The sequence below is a fragment of the Barbus barbus genome (assembly GCF_936440315.1).
Source record: "Barbus barbus genome assembly, chromosome: 12".
Lineage (NCBI taxonomy): Eukaryota > Metazoa > Chordata > Actinopteri > Cypriniformes > Cyprinidae > Barbus > Barbus barbus.
In genome coordinates, this window is record NC_136740.1 from 14,823,628 (window position 1) to 14,848,558 (window position 24,931).

At 38.0% G+C, this 24,931-nt stretch overlaps 1 protein-coding gene across 1 annotated transcript in view; it reads right to left on the minus strand.

Annotated features, from left to right (window-relative positions):
* Window positions 1-23,108, minus strand: part of LOC306878149 (ETS domain-containing transcription factor ERF-like) — a 49,214-nt gene extending 26,106 nt beyond the window's left edge. Inside the window, exon 1 of the mRNA XM_079430305.1 lies at window positions 22,477-23,108. Within this exon, the coding sequence (XP_079286431.1) occupies window positions 22,477-22,498 (22 nt within the window). The 5' untranslated portion in view covers window positions 22,499-23,108. The remainder of the gene's footprint in view (window positions 1-22,476) is intronic.
* Between the last annotated feature and the right edge of the window lie 1,823 nt (window positions 23,109-24,931).

Genomic DNA, 24,931 nt, shown 5'->3' on the forward strand with positions numbered 1-24,931 from the left:
CGCAGGCACTCCTGCACTTTAGTCTTACAAAGGAAGTATTTAAAGAATTCAGAGAATCCGAGGAAACTACCGCTCTGCTCTGCACAGTGGCGTGTTCATGCAGAAAGAAAGACAGGGTGACCCACAGAGACACACTTTCACACTCTGTAATGCATTTCAAGACCTCATTCCCCATTTCCCTAAAATGTCTGAAAGAGGTCAAATGCAGGCGTTACTGGAGGAGGGCAGACATGCATCTGTCACTTCAACTGCACACCATCAGATCCCAACAAAGATCTTTATATCACTAGCTCATTCATTTTCTCTACAAGAAAGTGGTCTTAATATGTACTGACATTTTGGTTAAAATGTCATTTTGTTTTTTTATGATATTTAGTTCATATTATATTTCAATTTATATTTTATTTCAAACTGTTATTTTTAAGCCTTTTGACTGTTGACTGGCATTAACTCAGTTTATTACTTAGTAACACAAAAATCTTGTTTTGGCTTGTGGAACTAGTTTCATTAACACTGACTACCCAAATTTTGTCTGAAATGTAAGTTATTTAAAGGGATAGCTCCCCCAAAAATGAAAATTCTGTCATTAATTACTCACCTTCATGTTGTTCCAAACCCATAAGACCTTTGTTCATCTTCAGAACACAAATTAAGATATTTTTGATGAAATCTGAGACCTTTCTGACTCTCCATAGACAGCAAGGGTACTACCACGGTCAAGGTCCAGAAAGGTAGTAAGGACATTTTAAAACAGTCCATGTGGCATCAGTGGCTCAACTGTAATGTTATGAAGCTACGAGAATACTTTTTTTGTGCAAAGAAAAGTTTTTTTAAAGAAATTAATACTTTTTTTCAGTTAAGGGCATAACAAAAAATGTTGTAACTTTATAATCTTGTGTGCGTTGATGCTTTAATAAAACTAAATGCAAAACCACTATGCCAATAAAGTGCTTTGAAATTGAAATTGAGAACGCGAGCAGACAAGAGAGAGAGAGACTCAAAATAACTTCTCAAAAAGTTCTGAAGGAGTTTCTGTCAGGCAGCACAGAGGAGGGATTCAGCTGTTGGCTGGAAAAAAAGCAAAACAAAGGCAGCTCTTCCTCTGTCTCCTCTTTTCTCAGATGGGAGCTGCCAACAAAGAGAGTTTGGAAAAAGAGGTTGGATAGATAAATCAAATTCATTACCATTCAGACGGATATCATTCTACATCGCTCACCAAAAGTATTGAAGCCTTTTCTTCGGTTTCCAACAGGACTACTACACAGTATGGGCACAATTTAATTTCCTGTAATTTCAGTGGTACTAGATCTTTATGTAACATACACTGGACCTGTGACTGTTCCCTGGTCATTTTCACACTTCTGCTGAGACTGTGAGCAAGTATGTGTGTGTGTGTGTGTGTGTGTGTGTGTGTGTAAACTGATAGAAAATAACTCTGTGTGAAGAGAAAGGAGACAGATCATCAGTGGTTTAACACTAACAGGTGAGTGTGAGGGCTGAATATAGCACAAAGTCAGCATTCAAAGTGTGTGTCTTGAGGCCACAGGTGAATTTGTGAGAATGTGTGGATGAGCATGTTGAGACCAATCTCTTTTTGACAACATACTGTGTGTCTTATGTCCTTTTCTAATGAAACTTTTCTCAAAACTGTGCCATGTTACCTGAACAACATAACCTTCTCACAAAACCCAGTTTGTTAATATATATTTCTGTTTTAAAAGTAATTTAGTCATGTGATATTACAAGCTGCTAAATATTTAAAAGGGTTAATCACATATTTTCCAATTATTATCCAATAAATTCTGCTTATGAAGGTACAAAAGTTTACTGTGCCACAAAAATAAATATTTTAGTTTTACTGTGATTGTCAAAACCGAAACGCCCACTTCGCATGTGAAATGAGCTGTGCTCCAGTTCTCACATGCCGGCTTGAGAGTTTGCTAGAAATGTAGTTTTTAACTCCTGTATGCTTCTGCGTTACATTATTGCAAATTGGGACAGGATCACAAAACAATCCATTATAAAATGAACCGTAACGTTCAGGCTGAAATTATCATGGATCTTGTTAATACTAATCTTTACAGTGTGACCAAAACTCCACAATATCACTGGTCACCTGTTGGTAGCACAGTGGTTTTCATTGTACGGAAAAGAGTGGTTTGGAGATTCTTCCACAAGTTTTCATTTGTTTTTCATGAGAGAAAGTAGGTCATACAGGTTTGGTATAAAATAAAAATTCTGTCATCATTTACTCATCCTCATGTCATACAGGTTTGGTATGACATGAGGATGAGTAAATGATGACAGAATTTTTATTTTTGGGTCAACTATCGTTTACTACAGTGTATTTTTGTTGTGAGCTTTCTGAGGAAGTAAGTGTTTTCTTCACACACACTACGTGCTTGTCTTTTTGTGTCAGGAATTAAAAAAGAGAAATTATGCAAATATTTGTTTTTTTCATTGCATACATCTCCACCCTTTTCTCTCTTGGTTCCTGGAAAGAGCTGTAACTGGTTGGAGAAGTACTGGAGTGTGAAAGACGAAAGTTACAGCAAAAAAGTGTGAAACCCCTTAACTTTGTGTTTCATCCTTTCATTTGCTCTTTCTCTCTCTTTGCCCCCCCCTCCCCTCTCTTTTTCTAAAACAATAACCCCAGTGTGTTTGTGTCTATTTTTGGAGCTACAAGGCCACCACTAACCCCCTAGTCTTAATTCAAAGTTCTTCAAGGCACATCATGAAACAGCTTTTGTTTCCATGTGAGTGTTTATAGTGGACAGTTAAATTTTTCTCTGTATAAATAAACTTAAACAGCAGTATGGTTTTACTCTGCTCACTGAGAGACTCTGATTTCTTTTTATATTATATTTTCTGAAATTCATGACATTAGTTCATTGTATTTAGCCAGTAAAACATACTGTGATAAGGCACTGCCAAACTCAAAAGAAAATGACAAAGTCACATCATTATTGGAAATTGTTAGTGGACCCAGAATCCACCCATGCTGAACCCCTTTTCACAAGGCCACATATTCTTTGAAATATTCTTTTTCTTCACTGAATAAAGTAATGTGGGTTTGGAACAACACGAGGGCAAGTAAAAGATGGCAGAACGTTTTGGGTGGAATAGCTAAGCATGTCTTTCTTCACACACATCTCTTTACTCATTGTGTGTTGAGTATAATGTGCAAAACACAGAGGAGAGGTGGAGCATTCCACATCCCAGAGCTCGCAGTATATTTGTCTTCTCATCCTCCGCTCATTACACTTCTATCTCTCCTTTCCATCACTCTCTGTGAACAACACTTATTCACTCAATCCCTAGACAAGAGCCCCTCATCCCCTATCACTCTCTCTCTCTCATTTAAATTACCATCTCAAACTACTGCAGTCAAACACTTTATTCTATTTCCACTCTCTCCTTTTCACACACACAAACAAACACTATAGCTATATTGAGAGAAGACCCCTTGGTTTTACCAAGATAATGACATTTACTTCATCCTACCTGTAAACCCATGATTGAAACTTTGAAACTTTTACTTTTGTGAGTATTCTCTCTTGACATCATTAGATGTAAAGCTAAGCATGATTTTGTGAATCTTTCAAATAGTAAAGGACACTTAAAATGCCATTACATGTCAGTTCTTGGCATGTTTCACTACATTTGCAAGGACAAAATTTGACCCTCACAAATATAGTCACACACATACACAGCCTCTCTCCAGTTAGTGTTAATGGTCCAACAGGTAGGTGCGAAAATGAAAGTTCAGCTCACCCACCTTAACACATTACTGATCAGAGCATTTGTGTAAGATTGTTAGCGGACCCAGTACCCGCCCCTGGTGAACCCCTTTTCTCAAGGTCACTTTCTCAAGGTAGCCCAATTTTGTCAAACAGCACAAACACATTGCAGGTAAGATATATCAGCCAAGTGACGCAACCTTCTGACGTGTCATTGACAGGCTATGAAACTGACAGGTTATATCACTCCTATGTCACTGAGTATTTTAGTGCTGTGGTTGAACGCCTGTACAGCAGGAGCAGTAGGGTTAAATGCACTAGAGAGTTACAGTAAAGTGTGTTTGCGTACGCGTGCATGTGTGCGTATATGTCTGTGTGACTGGGTGTTTCCTGGAATGTGTCACCATTGCGGTACAGGAAGTCAGCAACTGTTCTGCACCACAACAACATCTCTGCTTCCTGTATATGTGTGTGCATGTGTGTGTGTGTGAGGGACAGAGTTTGACTCAAAGCATCTGCACTATAACATTTGTCACTTTCCTCTCATTTGAATAAGATCTGATGGGAGTCACAAACTTTCAACGAGAGTCACGCCAACCGACACAAACATTTCACAGCACGGAGTGATAAAGATAATAAAGAAAAACAAGCAACAGGCACAGTTTGTGTCGGTGTGTGTGCGAGCGTGCGTCAGCGCTGACTCAGTGCGTGAGTGTGTTTGTAATTCAGCCTTCACAACGCAAACAATCTCTCTCCTCCATTCCCTTGCTTTCTCCATCCTCTCCCTACATCTCTCTCTTGGTCACCGTCTCCTAGCAACCAGACACTTCAGGCCTAAAAATAAACCCCTAGAAATGAAGAGAACAAGAAATAAAACATAAACGACAATTAATCCTTTCACCAGAGCATGAGTCTCAAATAGAAAAGGTAGGAGCGAGAACAGAGCGCAACAGAAAGAAGTGAGGCCCAAAAGAAGAGAAGAAAGAAACAGAGAGAAAGCCAGCAACAGGTATTTGTTAGTTTTCTCGTGCACTCCAGCACTTCTAGTTTGCTGGGAAGTGAGCAGACTTTTTTTTTGAGCCTACACACACACACACACACACACACAATATTACTTAGAAACTCTTATCATTCTTATATATTATAAGTTATATTTACTCTTCTTCTAAACCTCATCTCCAAAAACAAGTCCACATCATTAGATTACATTTCATTTGGGCTGATTTGTAATTGAAGAACGCTTAAATGTTCTCACAAGCTGGACATAATTACCCATGTTCGAACACTCTCTACTCTCGTTTGCTTTTCACTTTTGATATAAAGTTAAAGTTCTTGCTCCTGTAGCAGGTGGGTCAAAGGGAAACTCTGCTCTCTTTAACTGTCCTAAATTTAACCAGATAAACAAACTCTTATGCAGTCTTAACTGTATTGTAATACTGAGAGAGCACACACATACTTTATTAGCACACCTAATCTAAATGGTGTGGTTCTACCACAAACTTCCTCTTTGCTTGTGTGAAGGAAGGAGAGGAAATTATATACAAATCAAATATATAAAGCAGCGATAATAAAGTCAGTCAAACACAAGAAAACTTATTTCTCTCTGACAGACTTTTAACGCACATCAATTGCAAAGCAGTGTGCTTGACAACTGGAACTGAGAGCAAACATATAACAAAAAATATAAAACATTCTAACATGAAGTCGCAGTGTAACAAATGCAACAGATTTTTTTCTTCTGTATTGTGGAATGCAGCAGATCATTGGGTGAAAAATGTAGGGTGATTATAGGGAGCCTGCAGTTGACTGTAAGAAAGGGGCAGGGTTTAAGTGGGCTAAATGATTAGAGAAGTACAGCACATGTATTTGAGAAGTACAATTTGTCACCACAGAAATAACTGTCATTTCATGGGAAATATCAAAAAAGAAAAAAAAAAATAGAAACGTATTCATGGATCATTCCTAATAAGATCATTAACAATGCATTTAGAAAAAAGATAGCGTCAACTTAAATTTCATGCAGACTTTAATGTTTCTAATCAAATAATTTATTACAAAAACTTTTCCAGAACCTTAAAGGACAAAATTTGCTTCATCCAGAAACACATCACTGCAAGCAAAGATAACTTGCATTTCAGTAACTGAGTCATATGTTGATTCAGTAACCGCTATGAACGATTCAGTGAGTTCATTCAGTGTATGATTGAGGAGCGTCTCGCTGCAGCCCACAAGATCCAGGGAGCGTGGTTGGATCCAGATCCAACTCCTCCCACCTAACATATACCTAAACCTACCCATCTCCACCCCCTGATCCCTAAACCCACCCATCTCCACCCCTAAACCTACCAATCTCCACCCCTAGATGTGGATCCAACCACGCCTCCTGGATCTTGTGGACTGCGGCGAGCCCTACTTGGTATGATTTGTCAAACTGATTCAAACCAATAATACACAAGTCTTTCTAAAGTTAAAGTAAGTTAAAGTTAAAGTAATTCATGTGAATTGGACTTCACAGTGCGTTTGTTTTTGTTTTTTTTAGTTTTTTATGCAGGGACAATTTTTTAATTCAATCTAACTAGAATTTGATTGTGTTTACAATGATTTTTTTCAATCACAACTCCAATAAAATATGCATTAGTAGAGTACAATGTGCTGTAAAAACAGTAGCCCCAAAAGGTATTTGGGCATTCAAAATCACACTTAAAACAGTTTACACTGATTGGCTAAAAGCAAACATATCATTCAGTTGTAATAAAAACACATCGTGTCCTGTTAAATTGGTCATTGAAATGGTTAACAGTAACATCGTCAACATCTCTGTAAGAGTGTAGACACAAAGGGCGACCCCCTCCCGTCAGAGCACAGCGCTTTTATCACCTTCCTCATCTTTGTTTGTGTACGGCAGTCTGACTTGCGTCTGTGTGACGTGTAACTGGCCAAAAATACTCCCTCTTCTTTATCTCCATCACCCCATTCCTCACCCCTCCTTCCTTCACCTCCATCAGTCCTGCTCTCCCTCTCTTCCTGCTATTCTTCTACCTCTCTAATTTTAGATAGTGGGGGGGGAAAGACCGCCCCACATCTGCGAACAATCTGAGAGAAAGGGCGAGAGTGGAATACGAGTGTTTCTATCAAAGTAACACAGTTGTAACACTTGGAGTTGGTGAGAAACTTCTGTAAGAGGTATGGAAGTGTGTGTATGTGTTTGTCCAGGGTCCAACATGTCCTTGTTGGTGTTTCATCTGTTAATAGCGGGTGAACTGAGAAAGTTTACTAGCCGATTAGGATTAGGATTTTTTTTTTGTTCTTTTTTTTCTTTTTGAATCAATACAAAACTATAAATGCATACATATATAATTTATATATAGTAAATACACATTTATTTAATTTTTTATGTTTTATATTAATATATCAATTAAAGGTTAATTTATATACACCATATACCGTATCATGTTTTATTTGTTTATTACATATATGCTTAGTATATACACTATTTATAATCTATATAATTTTTAGAATCTATATAAAATCATTTTGCATCACTTGCATTTCTTATAACTGGTAATTCATTACAACTGGCAAGTACCTTTATTTACTCACCCAAGCCAATTTGTACTCACATTTGGCACTTCCAAGCGTTCATTTTGGACCCTGTGTGTGTATTTGTGGGAGAGAGGGGACAGAGGACAGGACACAGTGTGTGTGTTTCCAATGGTAAAAATGTACAAGGCTGGGAGACATGCAGAGATGCCGCCTGTCACCATCATAAACACACACACACAGGCAGACGTGTCTCTATGTGATGGTGGTGTGGTGGTGAGCAGCAGGATGGCTGTGCTCCGTATCTGAGAGATGCTTAAATGGATCTGCTCAAGCTGATTAAAGTCCTGCTGCTCGTCATTACATAACACTCACCTCACTCACACCACAGGAGACCTGGATTACAGCCGCCGCCGTGTGTGTGTGTCTGATCACACTGTATTAGTGCAGTGTCTCTTCAGCCTGTCTAGATATTCAGTGTTTATCTTCAGCTGTACACACACACAGAAGGGAGAGATCTCATTAATGGCGGGAATGATTGAATTATCAGGGCAGTGTGTTTTGGGTCCAGATCTCACCACAGCCATCCATCTTGCTGTTGTTTGTCTTTTGCTCACGATCATTATCGGTCTCTCTATCTCCAATCACCTACCTCTGTGTCACTCTCTCTATCACCTGCCTTCAGTCCCGTTCTCTCACTCAGACCCCCCATCTCTCACTGTCCCCCATCTCTCTTTTTCCACCCCAGTTTACCAATCACTTAATTTCAAAATACTTTGTTGGTGTGATTGATAAACATGATATTGCATCAATACATACAACAAAAGCAGTGACACAAAATAATAATAATCATCATCATGCAACTAAATGTATATAAAATTAAAATGAGGTGCCAGCAATAATTGCAATAAATTGAATTATTTTAATATAAATAATATATTTAATATAAATAAATTCAAACAAAAAGAAAATAAACAAACAAAGATAAAAACAAAAAAAAACAAAATGAAACAAGATTAAATGAAACAATTCAAAACAAACAAACAAAAACAATACGTCTTTATCCAGCCCCCCCATTTCTCCCTTGGTTTCTGTCTCTATCTCTGTCCCAGTCCCCCTGTCTCTCACTCTGTCTCTCTGCCTCAGGGACAGATTACCCTCCTCAGCTAGAGCTAGTAAAGGCCGCTGCATTATGCAAGACACTGATGATGTAACCACGCTCACTCACTCCTCTCAAACACACTGTGTCTCACCACAGCAACAAGCATCAGCTATACTGGGATGTAAAGAATCAAAACAATCATCATCATCATCATCATCATCATATGGACTCATATAGCAACAGATTCAGCCCTGTTAAACATGATTCCACTTGACACACACGAAACACTAACCTCTGACAAAGTCAATGACCCTCAATCAACCAGTGTGTGTTTTTAAAGCAAATCAACTGCTACATGAATTGATGTGTGGTTCTTAACACTACTGCTCTGTCTGTAATGTATCAGTTCCTAAAATAGTGAGGTTAAAGGTCAGGTCAGAGAAATGAGACTACATTAATGCAACTTTCAAACACAATTTGTTAGAAATACATACATTTGGGTGCCTCATTTTTATCAAATCAACTAAATCACAGTGCTAACCTACTGACCAGGTTATCACTACAACAAGGAAGAGACAGAGAATGGTCAGTTTTCTAACTTCTTGATTATTGCTGGTGTATTATGTAATGGGGAAATGAGTATACACACACAGTGCAGTCCACTGGACAGAGATAAGAAGTTAAATTGTCTAATCAAGCACTTTATTGTCACTAAACCATATATGTGAGTGAATACACAATATACGTATTACACAATGGTGTATAAAGATGTATAAGTATTTGAACATCTATACACTCATGCCAATCAGACACCTACTCACACACACAATATGGGATGGAAAATAATAGGACCATACTCCACCCAGGGGAATCCCATAAAAAAACACATCTAACCTAACTGTGCTTCATCCATGTAGACACACACACACACACACACACACACACTGAGGCAGCTGGCATTGAGTTACAGTACCAGTGGCAGAAACAATGGAAGTGCACATTTCTCAGAACACACACCTTGCTGAGTCATCCAAACACACACACACACACACACACACACTCTCTCCATTAAGTAGACATCTTCCACAAAGTGCTACAAAGGGCTCTATAATCCTTCTATGAATTGTTAAACACACACAGCAACACAAATACAAGGTTGCAAACTGAACCCCTGAGATAACACAGAAATAACACAGTCTCTGAGCAGCAGGCCAGGGTAAACCTAATAACTCATCACACATCAGCACAAAATGGCTGCTCAGTCAAGCTGGCTTCAGGTGCTCTGTGAAATAACTGTGGCATACAACTTTTTCAGATCCACCTCATTAGTTTAGTGTGTAGATTAAATTTCCCCAGTGCTGAGATTTCCTTCTTTCACAATTTCCTACAAGTGATCAATAAAATACTTATCAGGTCTTATCTTAAATGCCAAAGGTGGAGACCTGTTGTACGTTTAAAGGTTAAAGGTACTAAAACACTTTAAAATACTAAAATATTTTCTATTGCAAATGTTTAAAATTCAGTTACAATATGTGTGCACAATTAACACAATATGTTCAGTGTTTTGCTCTTAATTGTTTGGTGTAAGTATTTTTAACGGTTTTAAAAAAAGGCTCAGTCTCGCCAAGGCATTTACTTGATCCAAAATACAGTCAAATAAAACAGCAATATTGTGAAATATTAAAGTTTTTTGTTTTTTTTAAAGCTGAATCTTCATCAGTCATTACTCCAGTCTTAGGTGTCACATGATCCTTCAGAAATCATTCTAATAGGCTGTTTTGGTGCTAAAGAAACATTTCTTATAATTATCAGCATTGGAAAGTTGCTGCCTAATATTTTTTTTAGGATTCTTTCTTTGATTAATATAAAGTTCAAAAGAACAGCATTTAATTGAAACAAACAAACAAAACATTGTAACGTCTTTACTTTCACTTTTGATTAATTTAATGCATCTTTGCTGAGAGAAGAAAAAAAATTTATTATAAATTGACATATTATCTACCAGAATATACATTCTGTATATGACATGATACTCTTTTTTTATTTTATTTTATGTATTAAAACACAATATAAAAGCAAATCATAGTTTGGCATAATATTACATTATTATTTCTTAGAAAAGCAGTGAAGCCATTTTGATCAAATTTGGATAATATTTTAAAAACTTGTGTCCATCAAATTAGAGTCATGTGGTGCAACCAACATTCCGAATATGATATCATAAGGAAGTCCTTTGCAGACCCTTATGGCTGTGCATCAAATTCAATAATTCTTAAAATATCAGATAATATTTTTTATGAAAAGGTAAAGTTAGTACAGAGTGTAAAATGTCATGTGGTGCAGCCCCCACCTAAAATGTTTTTTTATATTTATGAAATTAAAAATTCTTTACTTTTTTAATTATGATTGAGATGTGTCTTAAGGTCTTTTCACAAACAGTTCTGTTCCAAACGTTCACTTCTATGTTGAACCTGACTCATGGCTTACTAATAATTGTCTCTGCATATTAAACTTGGGCAGAAGAAACTATTATAACAGACATGCCACTTTAATCTACAAACCCCTTTAAGCTACAAATTGCTCAGCTGAGAAAGTGTGAGGCAGGGCAGCCGTTCCTCTGACAGACTGAAAGCCTTGCTGTGACTGCTGTACCGAGGGCCTCTCGGTCTCTGTCCCGATCCATTATAAACCCTAATCCCCTAAAACAACAATCACACACTGTTACGCAGGCAAGCCCTGAGCAGCCCTGCGCTGCCTTACACAGCTTTAGCGAGAGAATAATCGAGCGCATCCCTTAAAATCTGGCCCACATGCACGTATGAGCATTGCATAATCAGCCAAACCATGTCTGAGGCTAAATATGGTACAGTTAAAACAATTATGAGGCAAGCACTTTGGTCAGAGATCACACACACAAGCAGCTCATAGCTGATGTCATCTCCAGCCCAGAATATCAACATCACCCAAAGCCACAGAAATAAGCTTGTGAAAACACAAAAAGAAGATGGGATGCTTTAAAGAATTTCCAGACACCAAGAGAATGTAATAATGAATGAAAAGACTAATAATAGAGCTAATGGACGGCTGACTTTCTAGTGAAGACACGTGTGTGTGACGAGCAAACGTGCCATTAACATTTGATGCTGAGAGTCGCCTAAATACAGCAGCTCTCAGACCAGTCGGATATGAATTATTCAACACCACTAGACATTACGCGGCCATACGTTAAAAGAGAGAGCAGAACAGCGATAAGAGCTTGAATGGTTTGTTTTCCTGTGTACAATGAGAGGTCGTGTCAGAGATGTGGGAATGTATGCAGAGAGTTTTCCTGAATGCTACAACCTTTAGTTGGAAATGATGACACAGCAAGTCCACCAGGTCTTAAAAGTCACTCAAATACTCACAAGCTTGTGCAACTGACACCCGGCCTAAAAATGAGAGAGGGATGGAGAAAAAAGACAGAGAAAGAGAGAGTGATGGAAGATGAGATGCCACTGGGGTATTCCAGCATGGATTAGTGACAGAGAGGTTATGTGTGTGTGTGTGTGTGTGTGTGTGTGTGTGTGTGTGTAAGAGGAGTGGAGGGATGGAGGTGTAATCGATGGTTTAAAAGGTTTTCAGTCCCACCAGCACACACACATACACTATTCTCCCTATGAAATACAAAACTCATCTGAACACACACACATATAGAGTACATGTCAAGCACCAATATCATCTCATCTGACTGTGGAAGTGCCAGAGGTGTGGGATAAAACTCAAATGGCACTTTAAATCTGAAGAGTGTAATTTTTCAATGTTAAAACACTCAAAGTACTTTCTTGAAATGGCTGCGAGTGTGCTGTGTTTTTTGTTGAGCATCCAGACCAGACCAACACAACAACAACGGCTCAACCAATAGCATGAAGCCAGGGGTGGGACTCTCTGTCTTTTCAACCAGACAGACGAAAGAACGTTTGAGAAACCTGTTTGAAAACAGTCATTATATTTTCTATTTCATTTACACTTTAGAAAAAGAAAGGCTAGATGTAAGGTATAGCTAAAGTAAAACACACATACACACATCTGTTTGTTTGTTTTTAGGACTTTGTTGACAGTCATCGTTTTTAGATTAATGAGTTAACGATATTAACAATACGAGTTAATGACATTTTCTGTCTAAATGTGTAAATTAAAAAAACATTGAATATTATCATTTATTTTTGCTATTCTGTTTGGTGTAGAACAAATTAGATACATCAACTATAACTTTTGCAATGCTTCAGATTCAAACTGAAAAACTATTTAATTTTAGACAATTTAACTTTTCAACTGAAAGACAACTTTATGAATTAAGTTTTTCACCAATTTCATATTTTAGATATACTTTCCATGCTTAAATATTTAAATCTATTAATATTATTTTTTCCAATATTCACTATTTGGTGTGTTTGTGCATAATTTTCATACTACAGCTTAAAAACCCACTGAACCTTGTTTCACATTCAGACCTGGCAACTTGTATCTGCACAGTAATGTTATTTAATATAGTCATACTGAGGCCGTGTTGGGTTGAAATCCAGTCGGCCTTCCGTGAACGTGTAACAGAATATCACAACTCAAACAAAGTGTCTACACAACAAGTGGGTGGCACGTGAGGGAAGGACGTCCTCTCTCCACAGCTCTGAAAACATTTTCCACCTGTCTTCCATCCTTGCCTTTATATGATTAACATTACTTAGTGCACAGGTGCACATGCACACACTCGCCTGCTCACATCCAATTCGTTACACACACACACACACACAGACCTTCCCTTCACTAAACACACACACACCCTAACTGATGAATTAAAAAGTGAGTGCCGTAAATGCCGGTGACAAACTAGTTCAAAGTTCAAAACAAAGTCCAGCCAACTCTTGAACAGGTTTCAGCACATGAAGAGAAGGACAGAGGGAAAACGAGAGAGAGAGAGAGAGAGAGAGAGAGAGTGTGAACATGATCTTGCATTCCTCAGAAGAGAAGGAAAGGGAACGGGGTACGGAGGAGAGAGGGTGGGGTGGGGTGGGTGTTAAAGTGGCGCCAGACAGCATTTGAATTCCCGGCAGTTGACCACACAAACACACACTCTCACACACACAGGTTTAGACTGTGTATATAATGAATAAAAGTGTGTGCACGCTGACTTTCTTTATTATTTGAATAGCATTATCACAAACTCGTACACATACTCAGACATGTTTACCTAGCTAAATGAGGACATAACACAGACATCTATTGTTTTTTTTTTATTATTGCTGAAACTTTAAACTAGCCATAATGCTACTGTTAAAATACAATTATATAGCTTACTTACAATTCTTTACGTTTTATTTGTTGTTCTATCACAGTGAAGACTTTCTACTGACATCGGTTCCTTGTTTTTTTTTAGTTATTTTTTATTAGTTCATTTAATTTTATGCAATCTTAAAAACATGAAAATAATGATATTTAAAGATTTCATAAATAATTTTTTTTAAATTAAGAAAATTTGTATATTTATCGTTTAAAATATTGATATTTTAATAAATAAGTACAATATACATTGTAAACATTAAAATATTATTTATTAACTTTTTTATATCTATCCTATTATATTACTAAACCTAGTGCTTTTGGTTTATTTTTTTTCATTAATACATTGTTTGTTTGTAATGTCCTTGTGGGGACTGTTCTCACAATCCAGCAGATTTTAGATTCATCTTTAATGGGACATCTGAACCACACAATATAGGCAAACCCTGTCCTATACACACACACACACACACCTTGTAGCAGCATCACAACACATCAAAACACATCCAACATGCTTTAACATCCAGGGATTCGTGGGGAGTGAGTCAAAGGTAGCGTGAGCACATATAGTGTGAGCAAAACACTCCTTATCTGAAGTGCTTATGACCAGCACTTAACATCAGTTAACGTCTGAACGTCACTGGATGCTGCACTCAGAAAAACACACACACAGCCACACAATCCAGGTGTTGCACTGAGTCACGCTCATGACAATGCAGCCTCTGTAAAGTACCTGTATTACATTTCTCTCTCCCAACACACACACACACACACACACACACACACAGAGCAACATTCTTTCACAGCAGAGCAGGCTGCATTTCATCAGGTTCAAGCATAGCAGCTCCTGATGACAGTCTGGACCCAGAACACACAATCTAACAGCAGCTGAGCTCTAATGAGCAGCCCGATCAGAACAAAAAGTGTCGGGAAAACAACTAAGTACAACGTGACAGATCGCACTAATCGCACTGAGAAAAAGATTTTAAGTCATGTTAAGACACATGACCTAAAAGTTAAACGTTTTAGTTTGTACCGCATCTGTGGAACGCTATGTGTCAAGGTTTGAAGCATCCGTGTTTAAGAATGCCCTAAAAAGCGAGCTTTTCCAAGAATGCGATTCGATGTGTGAGAGTTAGTTCTTGAGTAAATGAGTGTGTGTGTGTTTGGCAGAATGCTTTTCCTGGAATGAGTAATGCCACACAGGCTGCAGTGATTTAAGCTTTGAGCAGGAATGTGGGAGGTCCACGTTTTTTCTGCAAAACAAACCAGTGTGAGAGCATGTGTGTCAGCGTTAACAGAATGAGTGTTTGCTGAACCATGAGAAGATCGCCCTATTATCAGATGTCAATGGTGCGCCCATCAATATCAACACTTTGTCCATTATTCAAAATCAATAAACGTGGCTCAATATATATAGTCTGTAGGACTGCGTATCGTCCTAAATGATTGAAAACAGATGTCCGAACTCTCTTTGCGCAGTGCAATTATGTGAAAGTTTAATAAAAGGCTAATGGAGGTTTTTCTGAAAGTGTAATGGAAAGCTACAATATGAAGTGTAAACAGTTGTTGGAAGAGATGTTTACAATCAGCAGAAAAGGTCACTTGACCTTTAGCATCTCATTAAAACAAACATATTAATATTCACAGACACAGAATTTAATAAAAATAATCAAAGTCCTTAGAATTTCTGAATGAATGTACTTCTCTGCCAAGCTGTGCAATGCAGTCTGTGAAAAAAATTTTCTGTTGATCCCACAAAGTAACAATTGATATTGAGCATTTAGATGTCAAAGTACTTCTGCTGATAAACTGAATATAGAAAGGTAAAGTTACAGCATTATCCAAGTCCTGATATGCTGTTTGAACCATGGGTTTTGCTATATATATCAATAAAGCCATATGTTTTAATGCCCTCTCAAGTGTTTGGTTGGAAGAATCAGATCAAGAAATCAAAGATGGCATACATATTTGAAAGCGCAACCATTAGGAGCAGATGGCAAAAGAATATTAGAAGGTAAGAGGTTTTACTTTTTAACTTCCATAAAATGAAATGGTATGGAACATTTTTATCAGTTCAATAAAATGATAAACATTTATTTATTTATTAAATAACTTTTTATTCTAATCATTAATATAAAGGAATCGAGTGCAGACAGAAATAATAACAACTGAGTAGTAGTAATAGTCCCTAGCCAGACCCATAATAAGTCAGAAAAAAATAGACGCAAAGCAAAAGATATGAACATTTTTGTCTACCATTTTTTTTTATCTCACTCTGTTATCATCATCAGCAAAACATCCTTTTACTGTAAAACAGATAAACATGTTTTATGAGATTAGATGAACAATGCCACCATCAGTCAAAAATAAAAAAAATTGGTTTGCGACAAATAATACTGGAGAGAGAAGAAAAAAAAACATACAAAAAATATACCTAATCAAAAGTTTTATTTTATTTGAAACATGTAAAACAAACCAAACTATTTTATAGAATATGTTATCAGCCATCATAACTGTTTAGACAAGAAATATAAAAAAAAAAATTAAAGCACATGCAAAAACAATTATCTTCAACATTTCTGTTTAAAGAATCTGCAATAATACTATAATATAATGTTTATTTTGAAGTATTTCTAAACAACACAGTGTAATTTTTTACTGTATTATGGCACTTGAAGAGGTGATTCACCACTGCTGACACCAAGATGGCCTGTGGCATTCCCTTCTTCCAAAAAAGTTGGTGAAACTTAACCCATAATGCACTTGGCTCAATACGACTGACCGTGAGTGGGGATATGAAAAGAAATTACAGAAGTACTGTAATTTTCACAAAAGCCCTGGTGCTGTCAAAAATCCACCAATTACGTATTTCAGCTGAGAATTTCACCAGGATATCTGTGTGCAGGTAATGTGGAGAAAGAATCTACATCGTGTAAGCAGAAAAAATCAAAGCTCAGTTGTTTTGCGCTTGAATGGAAAACCAAAATTTAGCACCCTGACACAGCTTTACATGCTTTCATAAAGGCCTCTAAGTTCATCTTCAGTGGTTTGCCATGTTAATGAACATCCTACTGAAGGCTCTTCGGATATGTGAGGTATGCTATTGTGATAGACATGCAAATATCAAACCACATAATAGAGCATCGGTTAAACTATTCTTTCCACAGAACACTTCAATCATCAACTTGTTCTTGTGCAATACAACTTTGTGTAACGTGCAAAACTCACATTTGCTTTGAATGTTTAACATTCTCCTGATGCTTGAAGAGGAAGAACAGGACAGAAGGGAAGGAAAGTGAGAGCGAGATGACATCTGACCTCACTAACTAGAGTTAACCGGAAGCTTAATCAAATATTGTACATCTGTAGTACTTCTGATTTGAAGAAATGGGGAATTACACAGAAGAAATTAGATAAGGAAATGAAACCAGGCTGACAAGGTTCATACGCTCTTCTAGAGTATCATATGTGGTTGAGGAGATGGCATCGGGCCCTCATGCCATTGGCTGCATGGCATGTGACCGGCGGGGGCAGGGGCGTGTGCTGGAATGCAGGGTTAGGGGTGCAGCTATGGAAGGTCACGAGGTCAGGGTCATACACACACATGTTGCCCCCCTCCCCCCGATCATACACAGGGGCCTCTGTGCTTCTGTCAGTCCATAAATGACTCAAACACATGGACTCTCTCGCTCGTATTCTGCGCTGCCCCTGTAGCCCACAGACATGGCAAATACACACAAACCACTGTGCTCCCCTGTCGGTGGACACACCATTATTGTTCTCCAGGGGTAAAAACAAACAAAATACTATTCAACCCCAGAGGACCTTATTCATCCCTAGAAATACACCATCCGTACACTTCCAGTGAAACATTTATTCCCAACGCTCCCAAATCGAGGTACAAGTTCTCCCAAGGTGAGTGGTGTAAGAAAAAAAAAGTACAGACTTTTGCTGCTGCATTTAATACGGTCTCACAGTTCAATGTCAACGAAAAATCCTGCCTATGTGTGTGACATTTACAGGCGTTTACAGAAATAGCATGACGGCACAATCGTTTGATGGGCCTGATGGGAAACTAGACAGTGCGGAAAATACAAAACACGTTCTCGCACAAACACACGCACATGCTGCCGAACAGGATACATAAGCATGTAAACATAGAGAGGTGCCTGTTGATGTTGAACTGGTTCCAGAGAAACCTGAACAACAGAGGCGGCTGCATAACACTGACTAAAATGGAGCACACGGTCTCCTGTGTGACAATGTGAACGAGTGATAAAAGACTGCTAATTATTCCAAATGAACAATCTCTTACACCTACATGGAAACCAGCTTACAGTGAGCATGACAACGACACACTCACAAACATGTAGAATAAATAGAGAAAGCAACATGAAAACTGTGCCAGGGTTTTGTTTTGTTTTTTTGTTGCTATTTTGCTTTAAATTTATTTATACAACCATTTGAATTTCATTGGCTGAGTGGAATTCTTTATAAGGGAATCATTGAATTATTCAAGTCATTCATTCAACTCCACTCAAGAACAAATCAAGGGACTAATTGACGGAGTCACTGAATCGTGCCCTCAATTTGTTTAAAACGCCGAAACACTAACACTGCCATTAAACAGACAAAAATAATAAGGAGGCTGGCTATATTCTCTAAAATGTAAGTTACAATATAAATTTGTTATTTATTTAGCTATTGCGTAAAAGCAATATTAGAAACTGTGCTGAATATCTGAAAGCATGTTAATTTACTTAAATGAATAGCAGCTTATGTAATTAAGCACTGAGAATTTATTTTAACGATTGCTTAAACAATTTAAAAATTAGCTATTTGACAAGGTTGACACAATATGATTGAAAAAAGTGACCTCGTAAAGTTAAAAATGCCTGTGGGGGCAAATACTGAATATTGAATACATTTCAGAGACTGATGACCAAGGCCTATCTCTATGAAAAATAACTAATCAATATTACAAATTAAAGCTGCAATCTTAACTAGGAATGCATCGATCCGATACTCAGTATCGGTATCGGCTCCGATACGGTCATTTTCTGCGGATCATTTCAGACGAGACCGATCCAAATCCGATATTATGCGCATACTATTCGGTGTTATTGTTGAGCCCCACGAAAGGCACAAAAACATTATAAAGCACCATAAAGTTTTCGTGCACTATATTTCAAGTGTTCTGAAGCTGTTCCATAGTTTAATCTGAGGTACAGATGAATATTTAAGTCTTTAAATTCAAGTTCAGGTAAACTCTTCTCTCCGCCGCTCCATTCAGCGATCAAACTGTGTGTCGCGTTCGGTTACTACAGTCAAACTCTCTTCAAGAGTGCACAGTTACTGAGGTTTAAAACTGTAAAAAAAAAAGGCTTAATAAACTTACGCACAGATTTAATACACTACGCATCAATATCTCTTCCCTTTGTACTTTGAACTTTTCTATGCGGACTCAGAGGGCTGCGCGCTGTGTCTCCGTGTCGCTTCAAGCGCATCATTCTGCGCACGGGATACGCATAAGCGCTTTCTGCTGCTCTATATTGGAGCCTTACATATTATAATACTTTTGTTACATTTCACTGCTGGTTATAATCTGTATAACTGTGTATGTGACAAATAAAAAATCTTGAATCTCAATGAAAGATTATTAACAGTCTTTCTTGTTCTGTCCTATCTATCATGTGTTGCTGCCTTCATTACTGTGCTAAAGATTTCAAAGAAATGTCTTTTAATTTTATAGTCTATATATTTATATATAAATGTATTTGCTTGTTTTTTCATGAATGTATTTTACAACAATTTAAAGAGCAATGTGTATAATTTCACCAGATTTAGTCCTACACTTATTCACTTTTAATTGTAAATAAAAATGTTTCACTAGGTTTTATAAAATTATTGTGAACCCATGATTTTCTAGAGTATCTTTTGCTGTATTATAAACCAAGTTTATAATAGTATTTTTTATCATATATTATGATTATATATTTTTTTTTATTTGTTATTTTTCATTAAAATTATCTTATTTATATGTAGTAGATTGTGTTTAACACACAAAAGAGTAACACACACAGACACACAGAAGTATAGAAATTCTACATCGATTTAAAAAAAACTGCGCTGGTATCGGATTGGATCGGTATCGGCGGATACTCAGAATTTTCAGGATCGGATCGGTTCTGAAAAAATTGTATCGTTGCATCCCTAATCTTAACCACCGACTTTTCAGGACCATCTCATGAGACAGGGTTAGCCATTCAGGATACTTCTGTACTAAATACACACTGAGGCCTGATGGGTAGACCATAGTTAAACCACAGACACTTTCAGATGTTACAGAGGAAACGAGATCATCCAGGGTCAGCTGATGCTTATTAGTGCAGACACACAGCACCCAGAAAAGAAGGAAGCCTGAAGAGGTGTGCATCATTCTCTGAATTCATGCAAAGTGGCAGTCAGAGAGTGAGGAACTGATAAGAGCAGAGTCTCTTATCTAATGCGATTCATGTGGCGAGAGCTTTTTGATGGTCAATAGTGTCAGTTTTACAAGGACTGACAGACACACACATGACTTTTATCAGGATGCGCACCATACCAACGCTGCTGTCACCTCCTGTTCTCATAACAAACCACGGCTTTCAGAGAAAATGCTCTCTCACCAAAATGCGCTACGTATTTATACCGCTGTGGGTGTTTGCAGGTAAGAACACAGACTGAAGAGATACTAAAATCTGATGAAGAGTGAAGCACTTGGAAACCACATCCTACACTCCGTACTGTATCTTCGTCTCACTCTCTTGCTCGCTCACTTGCTTGCATACTCAGCAGCTGAGCTCACCTCGTAACTATCGAGGTCAGAATGTGGCCTGCACAGCCGTAGAATGATAAAAACCGCAAGGTACTTGTAGTAGTTATTGCCACCTGACTTAAAGCAACATTTCATCTTGTCTCTGCACCTCATCGCTGACGTTCAGCTTCACCAAGTCAACATAAAATGCCATCGTCTGTGGACTGAAGATGAGATGTGTGATACAAAACTTTTATCTTGCAAAAAGACAAAACCAGTGCTACTAACGCAATATTAGAGCAGGCAAAGAGGTCAACCACAAAACCTTCAAATTTCAATTTTATGCACCTTCTTAGTTAAAAATACACTCCAAATAGGGAAAAGTTTGAATAATGTTGTCTAAACAAATCACAGCTGAAAATAACATGTGGTTTTTGAATGTGTTGATATTGGTATCACAGCACATATAATGAACTTATAATGCAGTTCTTTTAAATATTTTCATTGACAACTCACACACATGCGGACATGCAGTCTTTGGGATATAGTAATATTCTTTATTAATAATATTAAAGAAAATAACTTCAGCTTACCCAGGCTTACAAACACAAATCACAATCAGAAAAGGCAAGAGGGGGCAATGAACAAATTAAATAAAACAATGGACAATGAAATAAAAAGACAATGAACAAAAGTACTTGCAATTTAACACACTACAAAAATTAAGAGTTCAGCTAAAAGCAACAAGCTTTTCTTGTGAGGGAGGGAAAGGCAGGGTTTTTAAAACTGAAAGTGACCATGAAGTGGTAAGAATTCACACAGAGCCGGAGACTTCACGCTACAGCTCGAGACAAAACTACAACGCGTCGCGCGCTTACACACTCGGTAATGACGGCGCGCGCTCGCAGCGTTAATTAATATAGTTAAAAGTCCGTAAAACTTCGAGCTGCGTGGGTGGCGGGGTACGACCGCTGAGAAAATCGTGATGTGAGAGAAATGATTGTGGTTGAGGGAGAGAAAGCGAGAGAGACTCAACATGGATTCCCAAACGTGCCACAATAGGCCTCCTGAGCACGGCCACTGAAACTTCCTGTAGTTGGCGGGACAGTAGCAACTTCACAAGTGCATACTGGACAAGTAGATGCATGTTAGGAAATGAATACTTGCGGCAAGTATGCTAACAATGATTAAAGTGAATTCAGACTACTGGAAAGCATTCATCATAATAGTAGTCGATCCTTTCACCTAACTGGATATTAGTGTTATTAGGCTTGACTGCACTTTACAAGCTTAAAGGTCTATATTTAAAACACTAAAACTGGAGCAAATGTAAAGTGGTCCGTTTGTAAACAAAGTAACATGATAATTAAATACTCCGTTGAGAAAGAGGGGCTTCCATTTTGCGCGTGCCATGCTCCTGCTACACAGTGCGAGGAGGAACAGTTTTGGGGGAAAAGGGTATTTAGCATTTTGCGGGGAATCCACAGCATACAAGAACAACAGAAGTACAAGCTGCTGTTTTAAAGTTGTAGCCATTCAACAGGTTCAGCGCTGACAGGACTGGAAGAAACTGAAATGAAGCGGTCATTAGGTTTGAATGTAACTATTTAAAGTAAACTTGAGAACATTAGGGTTACTATAATGAACAAACTACACCGCGACACTTGAGGTTATTTAAATTAATGGACAACTGACCGCATTATTTATTAGTTTTAATATTTGAAAACTTCCATTCAAGTTCACGAGATAAACACATATGAGATTAACTATGTAATGCAAACCAATCCTAGCAGACATGTCGGAGTAATAAATCGTGGGAAAAGTAATCAACTTTTCTAAAAGTCAGTTGTCATATTAATTTTGACATTGTTGACTGCTGAATAAAGCTGATGTTTAGTCAGATCCTGACTCGATACACAGCTCAAGCTCACAAGTCAAAGAAGTTGTGGCAGCACTTGATAATGAACGCCTGGGTAACTTACCCGCGTCCCCCGGGGTTTTCATGGTGAAAGTGATCTGCCCCTAGCACACAGCGAGCTGGGGTAAGTGATCTGCCCCTAGCACACAGCGAGCTGGGGTAAGTTGTCAGTTCAGCAGTGGCGAGACTCGGCCTCTCCCGCACCCCCGGCTCCAAAAGGCCAAACTTTTGTCCAGTGATCAGAGCTCTTGTTGCTCCCGCGGAACGATTTCTGGTCTCTTTTCGCGATCCCTCCAAACCCCGACCGACAGCGCTGAGTTTGGGAGGCGGCTCGGTACTTCCACTGGCGCGACGGGACGGGGTGCAGCGGAGTTCCGAAACAGCGCTTTCCCGTCTGTCCCGGGAGCGATCGATACAATCCCAACACAGCAGGAAAGCAGTCTCTCTGTTACAAACTCGCGCTCTTGATCCCAGCCGATGATTTTCGCAACATTTTATCCTTGTGTTAGTGTGTCATCTGCTCTCCCGAGGCTCGCCATTCGCAGTATATCAGTCAGCTTCCCATTCTCTCTTTCACACCGACTTTTTTTTCCTTCCTCCACTCTCCCTAGTCTGAAACTACTCGCTGTCTCCTCCCCCATCTCTCTCTCTCTCTCTCTCTCTCTCTCTCTCTCTCTCTCTCTCTCTCTCTCTCTCTCTCTCTCTCTCTCTCTCTCGGGTGTCGTGTTTCGCTCGCGCCCACACGCGGGGGAGGGGGTGGGGGGTACGGGGCATCGGCTGAGTCACGCCCCCTCACCACGAGCCGGGGCTGGCGTCACTGCAGCACTAGGCGTCGTTATGGAGACCGCTGTCCGTGATGACATCACATCCGCGTCCTACGAGAACTTGAGATTCAGCGTCATCGCGCCAGTTAACGTCAGCAACAAGTGTTTTTCGAGCTAATTAGCCCTTGTTCTCTTTCATTTGATGATAATTATCTACCCCCATCGAGAGGTAGGCTAATAGCTAGTGCATCGAATTATGAATTATGAATTATGATTTCCGGAATGTAGCCCGCAAGATCAGAGAGTCAACTCTAAGGGCACTTTTGGCCACTCAAATATTTTCTATCAAAACAAAATGTCAAAAATTCTGTGGCTCATGTATCATTTATATATATATATATATATATATATATATATATATATATATATATACATCATATAGTTTATTATATCGATTTATATATGTGTGTGTGTTAGGACCAATGACAAAAAAAGCCTACAACATATTTTCCAAGGTAACAATTTGTTTATTTTTGGTTTTTAGCCTACCAGTTTCAGAAATATCATACATTTTACATCAACATTTTATATCATACGTCAAGATATTTGTATATAGTGTACTACATTTGGCCTGAAAGAAAAAATCTTTCAGAATATTTAAAAATAAGTTAACACTTTACAATAAGGTTCCATTTGTAAACATTAGTTAGCTACATAAACATTAGTAAACAAACGAATAATGAAAAATACTTCAAAAGCATTTGTCAACCTTAGTTAATGTTGATTCCAACATTTAGTAATTTTATTAATTGCTCCTACTTTTTTAGAAAAAACCCCAATACAATCCAACATTATTTTTGAAAGAACTAAACGGCACACACACAAAAAAACTATAAATTTCAGAAACTAAAAACATGAGAAGTGTATTCAAGTAATATATATATATATATATATATATATATATATATATATATATATATATATATATATATATATATATATATACAGTGCCTTGCGAAAGTATTAAACAGTATTTTTTCATGTTTTATGTTGCAGCCTTATGTTAAACTGCTTTAAATTACCTTTCTTCCACATCAAGCTACACTCCATACACCATAATGGCAAAGCAAAAACAGAATTGTCACAACTTTGTAAATTTATAAAAAAAAACTGAAATAAGTAGGCTACATTGCATAAGTATTCAACCCCTTAACTCAGTACTTAGCAAAGCACCTTAACAGCCTCAAGTATTTTGGGTATGATGCGACAAACTTTGCACATCAACATTTGCCATTCTTCACCTCACCTCTTCACCTCTCGAGGTTTCTCCAGAAATATTTGATTGGGTTCAATCGCAGGCTGTGGCTGGGACACTCAAAGACATTCACAGCGTTGTGTATAAGCCACTTTTGCTGTGTGCTTAGGGTCATTGTCCTGTTGGAAGGTCAACCTTCTGCCCAGTCTGAGGCTCTGAAGTCAAGTCAAGTCTGCTTTATTGTCAATTCTTCCACATGTACAGCACATACATACAGAGAATTGAAATTGCGTTACCCTCAGACCCTTGGTGTAAACAGTTAACATTAAACACGTTCAAATACAGATAATACGGTTTAAACATATGTACATACAACTCTATAGCTATACAAGTAAGGACATTGTAGAAAAAAAATAAAGAAATAGATAAAGTGGCATAAGGCGCATGGCAGATAGTGCAAACCAGTTAAATAAAAACAAAACTGTGCAGATATATTTGTA